Source organism: Haemaphysalis longicornis, unplaced genomic scaffold, assembly GCF_048455015.1.
Source record: "Haemaphysalis longicornis isolate Haplotype H1 unplaced genomic scaffold, Haemaphysalis longicornis Haplotype H1 scaffold_2, whole genome shotgun sequence".
NCBI lineage: Eukaryota > Metazoa > Arthropoda > Arachnida > Ixodida > Ixodidae > Haemaphysalis > Haemaphysalis longicornis.
The window spans coordinates 258,658,631-258,671,555 of NW_027526295.1; the positions used below are offsets into that span (position 1 = coordinate 258,658,631).

General features: G+C 48.1%; 1 protein-coding gene across 5 annotated transcripts in view; it reads left to right on the forward strand.

Moving 5' to 3' along the window:
• LOC144170477 (protein unc-13 homolog B-like) overlaps positions 1-12,925 on the forward strand; it is a 343,140-nt gene that overhangs the window by 282,752 nt on the left and 47,463 nt on the right. For all 5 annotated transcript variants that reach the window (XM_077700308.1, XM_077700307.1, XM_077700305.1 and 2 more), the window contains 4 exons: positions 1,595-1,682; positions 6,768-6,842; positions 7,286-7,505; positions 12,264-12,384. In XM_077700308.1, coding sequence (XP_077556434.1) covers positions 1,595-1,682; positions 6,768-6,842; positions 7,286-7,505; positions 12,264-12,384 — 504 coding nt within the window. The remainder of the gene's footprint in view (positions 1-1,594; positions 1,683-6,767; positions 6,843-7,285; positions 7,506-12,263; positions 12,385-12,925) is intronic.

A 12,925-nucleotide genomic window follows, 5' to 3' on the forward strand; every position in this document is an offset into this window, starting at 1 on the left:
AGCATCTTTACTAGGACCATGGCTTGATGCGGGTCTTCAAAATAAGGTTGTTCGTGCCTTGAATGTGTTTTTACCTCGACAGGAATAGCGTCAAAGTATTAGGCGGCGTATTAGCTTTTTACCGTTAATCCGGGAACCCAGGAGTACATTTTAAAGACAATTATTAGAACTCACGAAATTGTCGTGATCAGTTGATTTGTATAGCACTGTCTAAGACCCTTTATTGGTGAAATAGAGTAGCCGGGCGCTCATTCGCTCCCAAATTCTCCAATCAATAAACCAGTTAAACCACATTGCTCTACCGCTGCTGCCGTGCGGAAATGGTAGATTCAAGCAAACTCACGCATCCAAAATAAACAGCCACTCCGGTGGATCACTCTTAGCAGCATAAACGCTCCGCACCAACGTCGCCTGTTCCCGAAAAATGCACTTGATCGGCCTAGGGGGTTCCGCATGCCGATCAGTCATGCGGCATTTCTACAAGCCAAACTGTTTTAGGAGAAAAGAACATCATATGGCACCCGATTAACATCTTCAAATAGCAAGAAGCGAATAGTGTACGGGGTGATGTCAATGCCCTTTTTTAGTGTCCGTTGCACAACGTCCCATAAGAACACAGCGCCACGGCACAACACAAAGCAATGATCAATTGTCTCTGGTTGATTGCATAGGCGACAATTGTCCGACCAAGAAATAGACATTCTCTTTTCGCGCAGCCATGTCTTAACTGGGAGCGTGGAAGAATGAAGCTTGAAGAAAAACGTTTTTGCATTAGTTTTGAAGTTGTGACGAGCTTTGTTAGACTGATGTCCTTACCCTATGCTGTCTGTTAGTGTTTATATTGTGTGTTAATTGTCTTGTCTGAGTTTTTTATGAAGTATTTCTAAAATTTTCATCCATTAAAATATGGTAGAGTGGTGACGCATCGGATTGCTATTGTAGAGACCCAGGTTCAAATCCCGTCAGCTTACACGTGTTTCGGCTGTTTTCTTGGCCTGACAACGATGACAACGACGACGGTCGATTCTTCACAGAATGGAGCACTTTAAGCTTTCGCATTAATAAAAAAATCTAAAAAAAGAAAAATGGTACCTTCTGATATCTGTGATAGCGCCGCTTCTCCGGCAGCTCCGTGCGCTGCAATAGTGCCAGAAACGCTGCCAGGTGCGTCTGTGCTATCAGCGCCATCGCCTGTGAATGATGCTCGTAGCCACGTTAGTCCGTTGTTGAGAGGTGCGGATGGCCGTCGGAATGCGCGCATGCGTGTTGTGGTCTTTTCCGTCACCGCCAGTGCAGCTACACGGCCCTCCGATGCTGTTCAGCCACAGCTCCGGTGTTCCAGTTACTTATGGTGGCACCTGTACGTACTGTCTTTATATGCAATGAGACGAATAACTGTATCTCTAAAGGCGAATGATCTTTACGGCAACTGAAAGAGCGTTCGCGCTGCTTCAAAAAAACGGCGCTCTGGAGGATTTCTTCTCAATTTTCTTTATTATCGTACATGCTTTTCTGTTTCGTTATCTTTTTGCCGTAAGTGGCTCCTCCAAAGCTTTCTCTGCTTCTCCCTGTTTCCCTCTGTCCTGTTTTGCAGGCCTGAGCATAATCCATTCTACAGCAACATCGACTCCATGCCTGACATCAGGCCGAGAAGAAAATCCATTCCTCTTGTCAGCGAGTTGGTGAGTACGATCGTCTGCCGGTCGCTCCGTCTGTGTACGACTGCTTCCTGTGCCCGCTTCTCCGTCAGACGCAGGTGAACGTACAGTCTTCGTCAAAATTTTTTGGGCCACGCCAAGAGTTTCCAGGCCACAAGGAATTCAAATCAAAATCTTAACGTTGAGCTGTGACCGGGCTATTTAGTTATAATAAGAAATAAGTGCCTTTGCCGCCTTTCTGACATAAAGCATTTGTATCACTCGAAAGTTAAGCTGGTATTTTCAACTTTGTGCGGCCTGTTAACTTTTGGAAGGGCCCAGAAACTTTTTTACAAATACCGTACCTCGCTCGCGCGCTCTGTACGGGAGGGTGCTAGGGTCACCGCGCAGGCGGCAGCAGTTGAAACCCCGGCGCGAAATAACGAAGCTGAGCGCACAAACCTCACAGTGCTGCTCCATCAGCAGTGAGTAATAGCGCGGTTCGGTTGCACTTCCGGAGCACGACGGCCATATTCGGTTATCGGGCAAAATTTGAGAGGTTGTGCAGTCAGATTCGTGTCTATGCCTTCACGTTTCATTAGGTACCGACAGCACGCATCACTGCTCTGTACGCATTCCCTCCCTCCTTCAATCGGCTTCTTTCCCATGTAAGAAAACAGTGTTGTCTCAGAAACTAGTATTAGAAATTAAACAGATATTCGCGCATACATAGCCTAAGACGACGTTGAAATATAAATGAAAATGTTAGACGATTGGACACCCTTTCGAGAAACAGCAATGCTCCGATGGAGGAACTCTTTTTGGCCTAGGTGTCGTACAACATGTAATACGATGGCACAAAAAAAATTTTAAGTGTCTGTCAAATATATGAGCATCTTAAGATTGGTGCGGATTTTCTCTTTCTTTCTTTTCAGAATCGCGGGTGGCTATAGTTCCACCGCTTGTGCGATGCGCGTCACTGCTGCCTCGCAAGCACGACCTTGTTTTGCTCCAAAATGGCCGACGACACTTAAGACGCGCCGTCTCGGAATTGGCACTTCAAACAAAATTTCTTTCCCTATTCTTTTTTCGTTGGTCGTTGCTGGGAAGCGCTACTTAATTACTCGTTCTTTCTTTCTCTTTTAAGCTTCATCTTGTAAAAGTCGTTCTCTCATGCAAACATGCGACCCGCAATAACGGCCTCCTCCGCCTCCCTTCGGTGTGCGCCTAAAATGCGCGCACTTTTCAAGCGAGCCCTATATTGCTCCGCTAAGTGGCCGCTGTTCTCCCACGCGGAAAGTTGGTTTGTCCCCCCCGGGCTTCTTTTATCGTTTCAAACTGTTGCCGCCGGACGCGGCGGCTGCGCGTTGTAGTTTCTTTTCATCCTTCGCTCGGCCGCGGATTGGTATTCTCCGCGCTCTTTTTAATTATGCGAGGAGGCCTTTCATTCGGAAACGACTTTGTTTACCGTGCTTGCTTCAGGCGCTTCCGGCGAGGCAGTTAATTACGGACTGCTGTCAGGGGAACAATGTATCCGGGTAAACACGGCATCGGTTTAGCGAGGGGGGTGCGCGTTCGACAAGTGAATTCGGCGCTGGCGGCGAATTCAGAGACAAGATCGTGTCGCGGTGTGAATGAACGTGCGACGAGAATGTGAGCGTGTAGTATACGACACGCGGGAGGCGCGACCCGGCCCCTTCACGACTGCGTCGGGACGAAGCAGCTGTCGTTTTGTCCTATACGAACCCGGTTATCTTTTGTTTGCGGCGGTGTTGGCGCCTTTGAAGAAAGACGGCGCTATGACGTCGACTGTTCTGTTTTGTTATTTGGGCTTCGTCTTCCTGGACCTTTCCTGAATGGCGTGCTCGTTTTTTTTTTTTTTTTTACTTTTTTCTTTCATTGAGAGGCAGGAATAGTTTGTTGTTCATCAGAGTAGTTAACAATGCCTTGCAGCTCGCGTGGAGCTAGGCACAAGCCATGCCAAGGAAGCCTCTGGCCCGTAAGTTCGCAGTTCATTGATTTAATCACCATGCTCCGGGAGCCCTCCTTTCTTCTTCTTTGTGTTCTTACCTTTAGAAAGGCGTTCTTACTTAAATGTAAATAGAGAGCTTACTTGGGGCTTACCTCGGGAGCCTTCCCGCTGGGATTACGAGCGTTCCTGTCGGATTCCCCCATTATCGGGGCTTGTTTAGTATTCAGGTCATCTGAAACTTACCACGTTGCTTACGCGCTCCGTCGAGGTACACCTTGCTTTTCTTTCTTTCTATAAATCGCAGAATGGGATGCCTGGTTCCAGCGAATATAATTTGCCCCTGCGTACGGGCGAGTGGAAGGGTGCTATACCGAATATAATCACATTTAAGTCCCGTCACTTTGCGTTTTAACTTCGAGTTGTGTGGCTTATAACGGCAGGCCGTTTTTCTATTTTTTTTTTTTTTAATCTCTGTCTTCGACTTTCAATAGCGCTAGAGCCAGGGGTATTCTAAAGATAGCCCGCGTAGCATGAAGCAGAGCCGTTCCATTCTCCGCGCGTTACGAAACTGCTTCGTCGTTTCGAGTATACGCGTCTGCCGTAGTGAACAAAGCATTCGAGACCCGGCGCGTTTCACGGCCCCTATCTTCGAAGCGATATAGCGAGAGTAAAGATTCTTTTGCTTGTTTCGCGGTGTCGGTTTTGTTGCTCCGTTCGTTGCTTCTAACAGCCGTGTTCGATCGCGCTTGAAAGGGGAACCGAAAAATGAGACTGCGATGCAGTCGAAGACGTCCCCCCCCCCCCCCCCCCCGCGACGTCGGTCGGCGGGAGATGCAGGTGCATATCTTTCTGTCAGACCCGGCGGCGGTGGCGGCAGAAACGCGTGCGCGCGCTTCCCTCTTGTGTTCGTTGTCATCGCCGGTGCGCGCATCCCTTGTTGCCATCGCCTCCGCTCGTGTTCCTCGCTACGGCACATCTCAACTCTGGAGCGATCAACATGAAGCGGCTAGGAGGGAGAGCCTTCGGGGATTGTATCGCGCGAGGAGAGGGGGGAGAAGCCTTACTTTTATTCGTCGAACGAATTCTCTTTCTTTTCTTCTTTTTCCACTCTTTTCGCGACCTTTCCTATTGCCATCCGTGCCTGCTGGGACCAACCTAGCTTCCGGAACAATCTTTTTCCCCGGCTGCTTTCTGCTGGCGTGGTGCTGGCTTCGTAGCGATGCCAAGTTTGCATAAACAACCAGTTTCGCCCGCCAGCTCATAGTTCGCTCCCTACATCCGCACCCTTTTCCTTCTCCTCCCCCGCGTCCCCTTTTCCCCTGCCCCGCGGTGCCGTATGACGAGACACGTGCGCGAATGCGCCACGTACGATGAAGCGCGCGCGTTTCCCTCCTCGCAGGACCCCCGCTTCCTAACAACAACCTACCTTTTTTTGTTCGTTTTTTTTTTCCACCGAGATGTTTGTTTCCTACCTAGTGGACGCCTTACGTTTCCTTTGAGTTCTTTAGCGGTTATTTATTCGTGTACGCGTCTTTGCTGTGTTCCGGGATTTAAAACAGCCACGACCGAATCGAGAGACGTCGAAACAGAGGTTTTGAGGAAGCAAAATAGAAGTGAGGACCGCATTTCTTTTTCTTTCCCTCGTATTTGCTTTTCTGAGCATGTGACAGCAAACGGAATAAAGAAAAAACGGTAAACGGGAAAAAGAGTCCGAAGGGACGTGAAAATATGAAAATTTTAAGGAATGGTGCAGACTAAAGAAGCGTCCTAAGTGGTCGCCATTTTTCTGCGCCGTCCGCAAAACCATGGGCGTTCCTTTTTTTTTTTTTTTTTTTTTTTTGCCGTTGTCTAAGTTTTTCTTGAGCTAGCTCGTCCAGCTCCCTGGCCTGTAGCGATCAGTGCGTGGCAGCTGTATACGCCTTACGCGGCAACTAAGAATCCGCTATAACGCCCAAACGAGACTCCTGCCCGCGTCATCAGCATAAACGTTATCATCGTGGTTACACCGTCTCTTTCCGTCCCTTGCTGCAATTTTTAAGCCTTTCTTTTTCCTCGTTATTTTCTTTTTTTTTTTTTTTGCTTCTCTTCCATTTTTTCCCCATTCGCAGTGATGGGCATAGAAGCAGTTGCTAACGTTGTTTTTATCGTGACGCGCCTCTAAGCCGCACGACCGTCGGTCTGCGACGCCGTTTTTAGCATTCCAACTCTGTAAAAGGGTGTTACTTCTTTTCTCGATTTTTTTTTGTGTTTTGTTTTTTCTCTTTCCCATTTCGCCGCGTCAGTTGCCCTTTCACAGTCGTATTTTATCTGTCTCTCTTCCACCATGCTTCCTGGCAAAAGGTGCTCAAGGTACTGTTTTCCAAAACCCTTTTCCCCTCTTTCCCCCTTTTTTTTCGTTTTATGCTTCGTGTAGCCGCATGCTGACTGTGTGCGACAGTCAATTTCTCGGCCTAGTGAGTTTTGGGGCCAGTGGTTTCTTTTTTTATATTTTTGCCTTCTTCGCATGCGTGCCTGACTACATCATTAGAAGAATTGCTGAAGCGTCATCTTTCTCATTGTTTGCGAGCCTGAAACTCAGAGAGAATTTTAATGGTTTTCTCCGAACTTACACAAGATGTTTTTTGTTTGTTTGTTTTCAGGGGATAAGCGGGATTCTTCTCTCTCTTTTTTTGCGGGAAACTGTTACCAAAACACCCAACTTGAATATGCCGTGTGTGAAAGTAGCGTGCTAGTGTTCGGGCATGATACGTTTTTATCAGCGCAGTCTCTTCCCTTGCGTTTCGTTTTGCATGCGCGCATTTCGGTTGTAGCGTCCAGCGTTAGTACTCTTTGGATAGACGCAATGTCTCTTCAGTTGCCTACGATCACATGTACAGTGGTCGTCGAATGAAACGCGAACACGAAAATATGAACCTGAACACACAAATAGCGCGATTTCTTTCCATGCAAGCCAGTATGACCCGTGGCTTAGTTACAAAAACAAAGTTTGGAGATGTGCATTTCCAAAATAGCGTGCCACTATCTGAACTCTACGAACAGTATTTTTTTAATTTTGCACGTTCTGGTTCATATTTTTGTGTTCGCGTTTCGTTTGACGACCACTGTACGTAAGTGTGAAAACAAGCGTCGCCTGCATGAAATGCTCCTCCTCTTTTCAGACCATGGCTGCCACCAAACGGAATGCCGCATTGACATCAGTCGTTCCCCGGACACATCCCAACGACGAAGAACTGGTCAGTCGATCAATCAATCAATCTTTATTTTTTCTTAGCGTTTGAGGCTTTTTATATTCGATGAGACTCGCAGTACAGCTTCCAGTGCTCTCCGGAGAGAAAATCTGTGCAAGCTATTTTGCCCTAACAGTTTATCTTATAGCCAGTCTTCTCACCGAAAGCTCTTCGGTGAGTGCTGTCTTCCATGGCGTTCAGACGCTCGGGGATAGTCAGGAACGGGTGCAGCGGGGCTTGACACTTTCCTGGCACCGGCTGCATTTAAAGCAGTTAGAGTGAAATACAGCCTGGCAGAGTCGGGAGAAGACGTAGTGGTGTGATGCGCTCACTCCACAATTGCTTGACTGTCCTCGCTGTGACTGGTGAGGCGCGCGCGTGTACACGCTTCTTCTTCATCTTCTCTGACTCGGCTCTTGTCTCCCTCTTGGCGGCGGCGGCGGCTGCAGAAGACGCACGTGTACAAGAAGACGCTGCAGGCGCTCATCTACCCGATCTCGAGCACGACGCCGCACAACTTCCAGTCGTGGACGGCCACGTCGCCCACCTACTGCTACGAGTGCGAGGGCCTCCTCTGGGGCATCACCAACCAGGGTCTCCGCTGCACCGAGTGTGGCGTCAAGTGCCACGAGAAGTGCCGGGACCTGCTCAACGCCGACTGCCTCCAGAGTGAGTGCCCCCCCCCTATCTCTTCTCTCCCCCCGCCCCGAATGATAAAATTAGAGGAACGGACAGTGGAAGAGCCAATCGATAAAACCTTTTTTCCAGGTATCTTTTTCGTATGGACGAATACCGTCGCCGGAAGAAGAAAAAACTGCTCTATTGTATTTGGTACGCCACAGCGAAACCTAGTAAGGGTAACTTCACAAGCCCGTGACTGACTAATCCGCCACTTTCATGAGCGCCGGAGGGGCTCAACCTCAGAACCTACGTACGAAGATTGAGCCATGCATTGTAGCAGGCCTGATCTAAGAAACGTGCCGAGTTGAGGAAATTTATGGGCGTTTAAACCTCCACCGCCGGGTCATCCAATGCAGTGCCCGCCTGGGTGTCTGCCGATTCGTTGAGCCAGATGCCTGCGTGTCCAGGCACCCACGCGAAACGAAGTTCTTGCAAAGATGGAGGCAGTAAATAACTAAGGACTTGGCTTAAGCGAGATGTTCTTGGCGACGACAGAGCAGTGCAAACAGAAAGAAAATCAAAGCACTACTGCGTGTTGTTTAGCGGAACCCTGCTTTCGAAGGGCCGGGACAATTGTTAAATATTCTGCATGAAAAGAAGGGGTGAAGTCGGGCAATCAGAAGGAAAAGGCCCTGTATAAATCTGGAGAGAAATTACAACGCCTGCCTTCGTTTTCCGGATGGAGGCATCAGTTGCAGTGGTGACATGGGAGGGTAAACCCGTAAGGCGATCCTGCAAAAGGCCTGATAAGGGATTCGATTGTAGTAATTTAGACTTCGTGGGGAAATTTTCATCGAAGGATGAGACGGAATGATTAGGTATAGGGAACAGACAAGAGGGGTACGTGTAACGGGTGTAGTAAGGCCTGTACAAATATCACTTGTGGGCGTTTGAATCGGGGTTATGGACTGCTGAAGAACAACGAGGGCCATGTAACGAAGGCAGTTTGCGGTCTGGATATGGGCGGCGCCTCAACACTTCGGAATGCGTCGAAAGTGAGGGCACACACCATACAGCACAGCCTACCGATGACTATGGCGCTGTTGCGGATACTGCTGCGCGTATTTGTCGATTAGTGGTTTTTTCGTGGCCCGGCGCTGCGCGTAAGGTTACGGATCGCTGCTCTGAGTTCCTTGTATAGGTGAAAGGCGCGTCCAGCGTTGAGTTAGGATCACCAGTACAGTTTGAAGACGGCAGACGGGTCTGGGGAGGGAGTTCTTACATTTCTTGTAAGGTCTTTGGGTTCACCTCCTGGGAAGGCGTGCATGGGTCGGCGGATGGGATGTTGAGCACACTGGTCTTGGTCTCTCGAGTGTCCATAAGGGATCGCTGTAGGTGCCAGGTTTTGTACGTACTGGAGCGTTCGTTGCAACTGAGCGCAAAATTGGTGCCAGTTCTGCTGACTGGGCTCTCGAGCGTAGTTTCCCGCTCGCTTTGGGAGGCGAGCTGGGCGTAAATTGAGGCACCGGTTCGCTCTGTTGCGCTTCCAGCGTTTCAGCGGGCTGTGGCTGGCTGTCCTGAGGGGATCGAGAAACACATCTACAGTGGAGTACTCAGTCACGAGAGGTATTGATTTGGTGCGAGTCGAACAAAGCTTACAATGGTACGCCCGCGAACACTGCAACATCTCTCGCGAGTGACATTCAATTACTATAACTTTGCGTGGCCAGCTTGGTTGAGGAGAAGTTGCAAAGAAATTGCAAATTTAAAATTGGTGCCATCGCTCTACTAACGAGCCTATAAGATATTTGCCCCGAGCGGAGTTAACAGCGCCAACGAGAAGGCGGGTCATGCAAATTAGCTTCTTCTTTTTTCGCTCTCTTGTGCGTCCCAAAGACTTCCCAAATATATTGGGAAGTCTTCAATATAACCTCTTAAACTTACCCGCGACGCCTGACTTAAACGCTGATTGATTTACGGTCCCACCCCACCCCCCTTTTTTTCTCCCATTCCAACCTCTAAACCGAAAGAAGTATTTTTTTTTTTTTCGTTTTCCGTGCATGGCCCAGAAGACGCGTATACTTAGCTCCATTACGTTGTCAGCGATTTTCCCCGTGTAGCCGGAGTCAGGCATGTTTAGCGCCTCTTTATTATCGTTGTTTTTTCTTCTCTTTCGTCTTTCTTTTTATTCCTTCTAATTTTGCTTCACCTCTCGAGAGTCTGGCGAGGACCCCAGCCCACTAGTGCTTAGCGCCGCCACCTTTTTTTTCCCCTATCCTGGCGCGGCCTTAGCGAACACATTCAAGATAAGAAAGCCTTTTCGTAGTATTTTCACACCGCGACTGATGGGGATTTTGTTTGATGGGCTGAGGTGCTGAAATAGACATGTATGGGCATATACTGCCAGCAGTAGAGGACGAGCTTTGTAATATTCGTAATGTCCCGATGAGAAAGGAAGCGATGAGGCATATCCATCTGGAAAGTGTGTCGCTCTTTTTACCTGGCACGCTGGCGAGCGCACTCTTCGCTCGTCGTCCCCTTGCCTGTGTGCCGGCCTCGTTCAATCATCGCCGCGTTCCTGCCTAATTTGCGGCCGTCCCTTATCGTCGCCGTCCGCCCGCATTGCTTAGCCGGTTCGCGCTCGGGGATGTCGTTCTTTTCGTTCGTTTCCTAGCTGCACGGCTCCCCGCGCGGAAGGACCCGCGCTTTTCTCTCTTCCTCCTGTTCCCCGAGAGCGACGTCAGTGGCATTCTTGTCTCTGCATCCTCTCTCTTTTGTTACGCTTTCCTTCTTCGTGTTGCGCCAGTAGAGTCGCTTCCGAGCGCGCCGCTCTTTTCTCTCGTCCGTGTTGCGTCGTTTATCCAGTTTGTCGCGCGGCCCGCATTTTTTAGTCTTTCCACCCGCATCATTCCGCGCCTCTTCTTACTTATATATATATATATATATATATTTTTGTCCTCGTCGCCGTCCGGACGAAGTAACGCTGGCGAAGGCTGTCTTATCCCGTCGACTATGTTATGCCAGCGCTGGCGTTCGCTTTGCTTGTAGTATGTCCGCCCTCGCTCTTCCGGCGGATATCTTTTATTGGGCTCGTTTTTATTCTCTTAGCTGTTTTTGGTTTAGTCTTTTTTTTATTTTAGCTTCGTTAGAAGCCACGATGCAAGTCGTCCCTAGTTTAGCGCATGCGCGTTCGCGAGTGCATTTAGGAAGATTACTTACGCGCCGGAAAGCTTCCTTAAGAAGAAGGAGCAGCGGTCCGTATGAAACGCGTTTTTTTAGGGCGAAGGCGCCCGTAGTCTAGGTAACTGGATTTAGCCGTTTTTATGTAGCCCTTTTTGAGCCAGTGAGAAAAAAAAAATGACAAGAAGGGCGTACCCTGTATCTCAAAGTACGTCCGCGCTTAGGCACATGCCCGCATATGGCGCATGCCCAGGCTCAAGTGACTTCGCGAATGCAACACATAGCAGCCCGTCAAATAACAGCGTTGTAATGCCTAACGTGGTGCAACAAAATGGCTAAGTTGACCCTGAATGAGCTTTTGCGCGGTAATCTGTGGTTGGCGCAGCCAAACCGTCTGTCTTTTATTTTTGTCGGCGTGTGTGCGCGCGCATGTATGCGATGGGGAGCATTTAGCTCATATAGAAAACTGCTGGGTAATGAGAGCCATCGTGTGCTGCCATTTCCAACGCTCGCTCAGGCGTTGTTGTTGTTGCTGTTATTATTATTATTATTATTATTATTATTATTATTATTATTATTATTATTATTATTATTATTATTATTATTATTATTATTATTATTATTATTATTATTATTATTATTATTATTATTATTATTTATTTTGTGAGATATGCACATCTAGCTCCTATCTCCGAAGCCAACCAACTGAATCAAGCCAGTTTAACCAATGATGTTAACCATAGGCATCTAAAGAGCGTTCTTTCTCTCGTGAGGGGGAACCGGCTGGTCTGCACCAGTCACTGCCGCTAACTCTCCGCCTTTCGCTCTACCCATGCTCAGGCGTTGCCTGGCAGCGGAGGCATCGGAGGTCCGGGGCTCTTTTTCTTCGTGGGGTGTTTTTCTAAAGCGCAACGCGTGACAAGTTGTATTCGTGGTGTGTTCCCTGTAAAGGGTGCACCACCGCAGATGCACCCTTTATGCGGGGAAGCTTTCCTGAGTGGCGGGCAGCATTGGGGGAAAATGAAACCTGCGGGGAAGAAGGGAAACGGTGACGAAGGAAAAAGAGGAAAGAGAAGAAGGAGAAAAGAGAGTAGAGTTAGGGACGAAGTCACTTAAATCAAGAGAGCGGGAGAGGCACGTGTTCTCCAAGCATCGACACAATCCTCACCTTGTTGTCATCATGGTCAGTTATGTGCTGGGGAAGGAGTGGGCTGCCCGGCATTTCCAACTGCACCTTCCCCATGTCAGCCTCCTTCACTTCTTTCATCAGAATGTCTTCTTTCTTCCTACGCGTACATATCTACTCCTTACAGCCAACTTATTAATTCATGTTTGGCACTGTCAACAGGGAGATAACTTCATGTCAAAAACCAACCCCTGTCTAGAATTTCATTCCATTGTTTTAAATTTTTGAACAGGGACCGTTTTATTGAGTGCCGTGTTTCAACTTCCCTGCCACTTTGCCTCTATTTCCAGAGCTGTGTTGTATGCTTTTTTTTTGTGAGTGAATGGAAGCTTGATACTTTGCCATGCTTCACCATCCTAGTGTCTACCTTATAATTTTGCCTTAGCCCCCGCAAGTGCTTGTCATCATTGCGCTGAGCATTTTCACTGTCCCATCGACAGGGGCGGCGGAGAAAAGCAGCAAGCATGGTGCCGAAGACAAAGCTAACAACATCATTATGGCAATGAAGGAGAGGATGAAGATAAGGGAGCGCGATAAGCCAGAAATCTTCGAATTGATCAGGTGCGTAGCTCAGTGGAACTTGCCACGGCCCTCCTTGCTTGCGCAGTGTGGTGACTGTGAAAAGGACTGCTTGTCGTGTGGACTAACCTTGCTAAACAATCTGCTTTACTAACTAGCTAATCCTGGGCACCTCCTTTCTTTTTTTTTTAGTTTTATGTGCAGTAAAGACAGCATAGACATTTTCAAATTGAATTCCGTTCATTTTAAATGTTTATGTCACTTCAGGTGACACTTTCAAAGGAATACAACCACTTGCATTAAGAAGTCGTTAAATTGAGTAATTGATCGTGTTGGTTGCGAACCTTTATAAGAATGCGTTGAGTTGGTTAGCGTGGGTGTGGTTGCCTTTTTAGTTTTCATTAGTGCTTCACATACTTTGCAGGCTCGGATTGTGAACAGTTTTAGTTTTTTTTTTTTCTGTCTACATGGCTATGGATCAATGTTTTGAAAAAAAGAAATTGACATATTTATCGATTTTAGGTTTGAGGCCTATAGGAATTTTGTTACATATGTGGCTACCCCTGCTGATGTGATCTTGTCA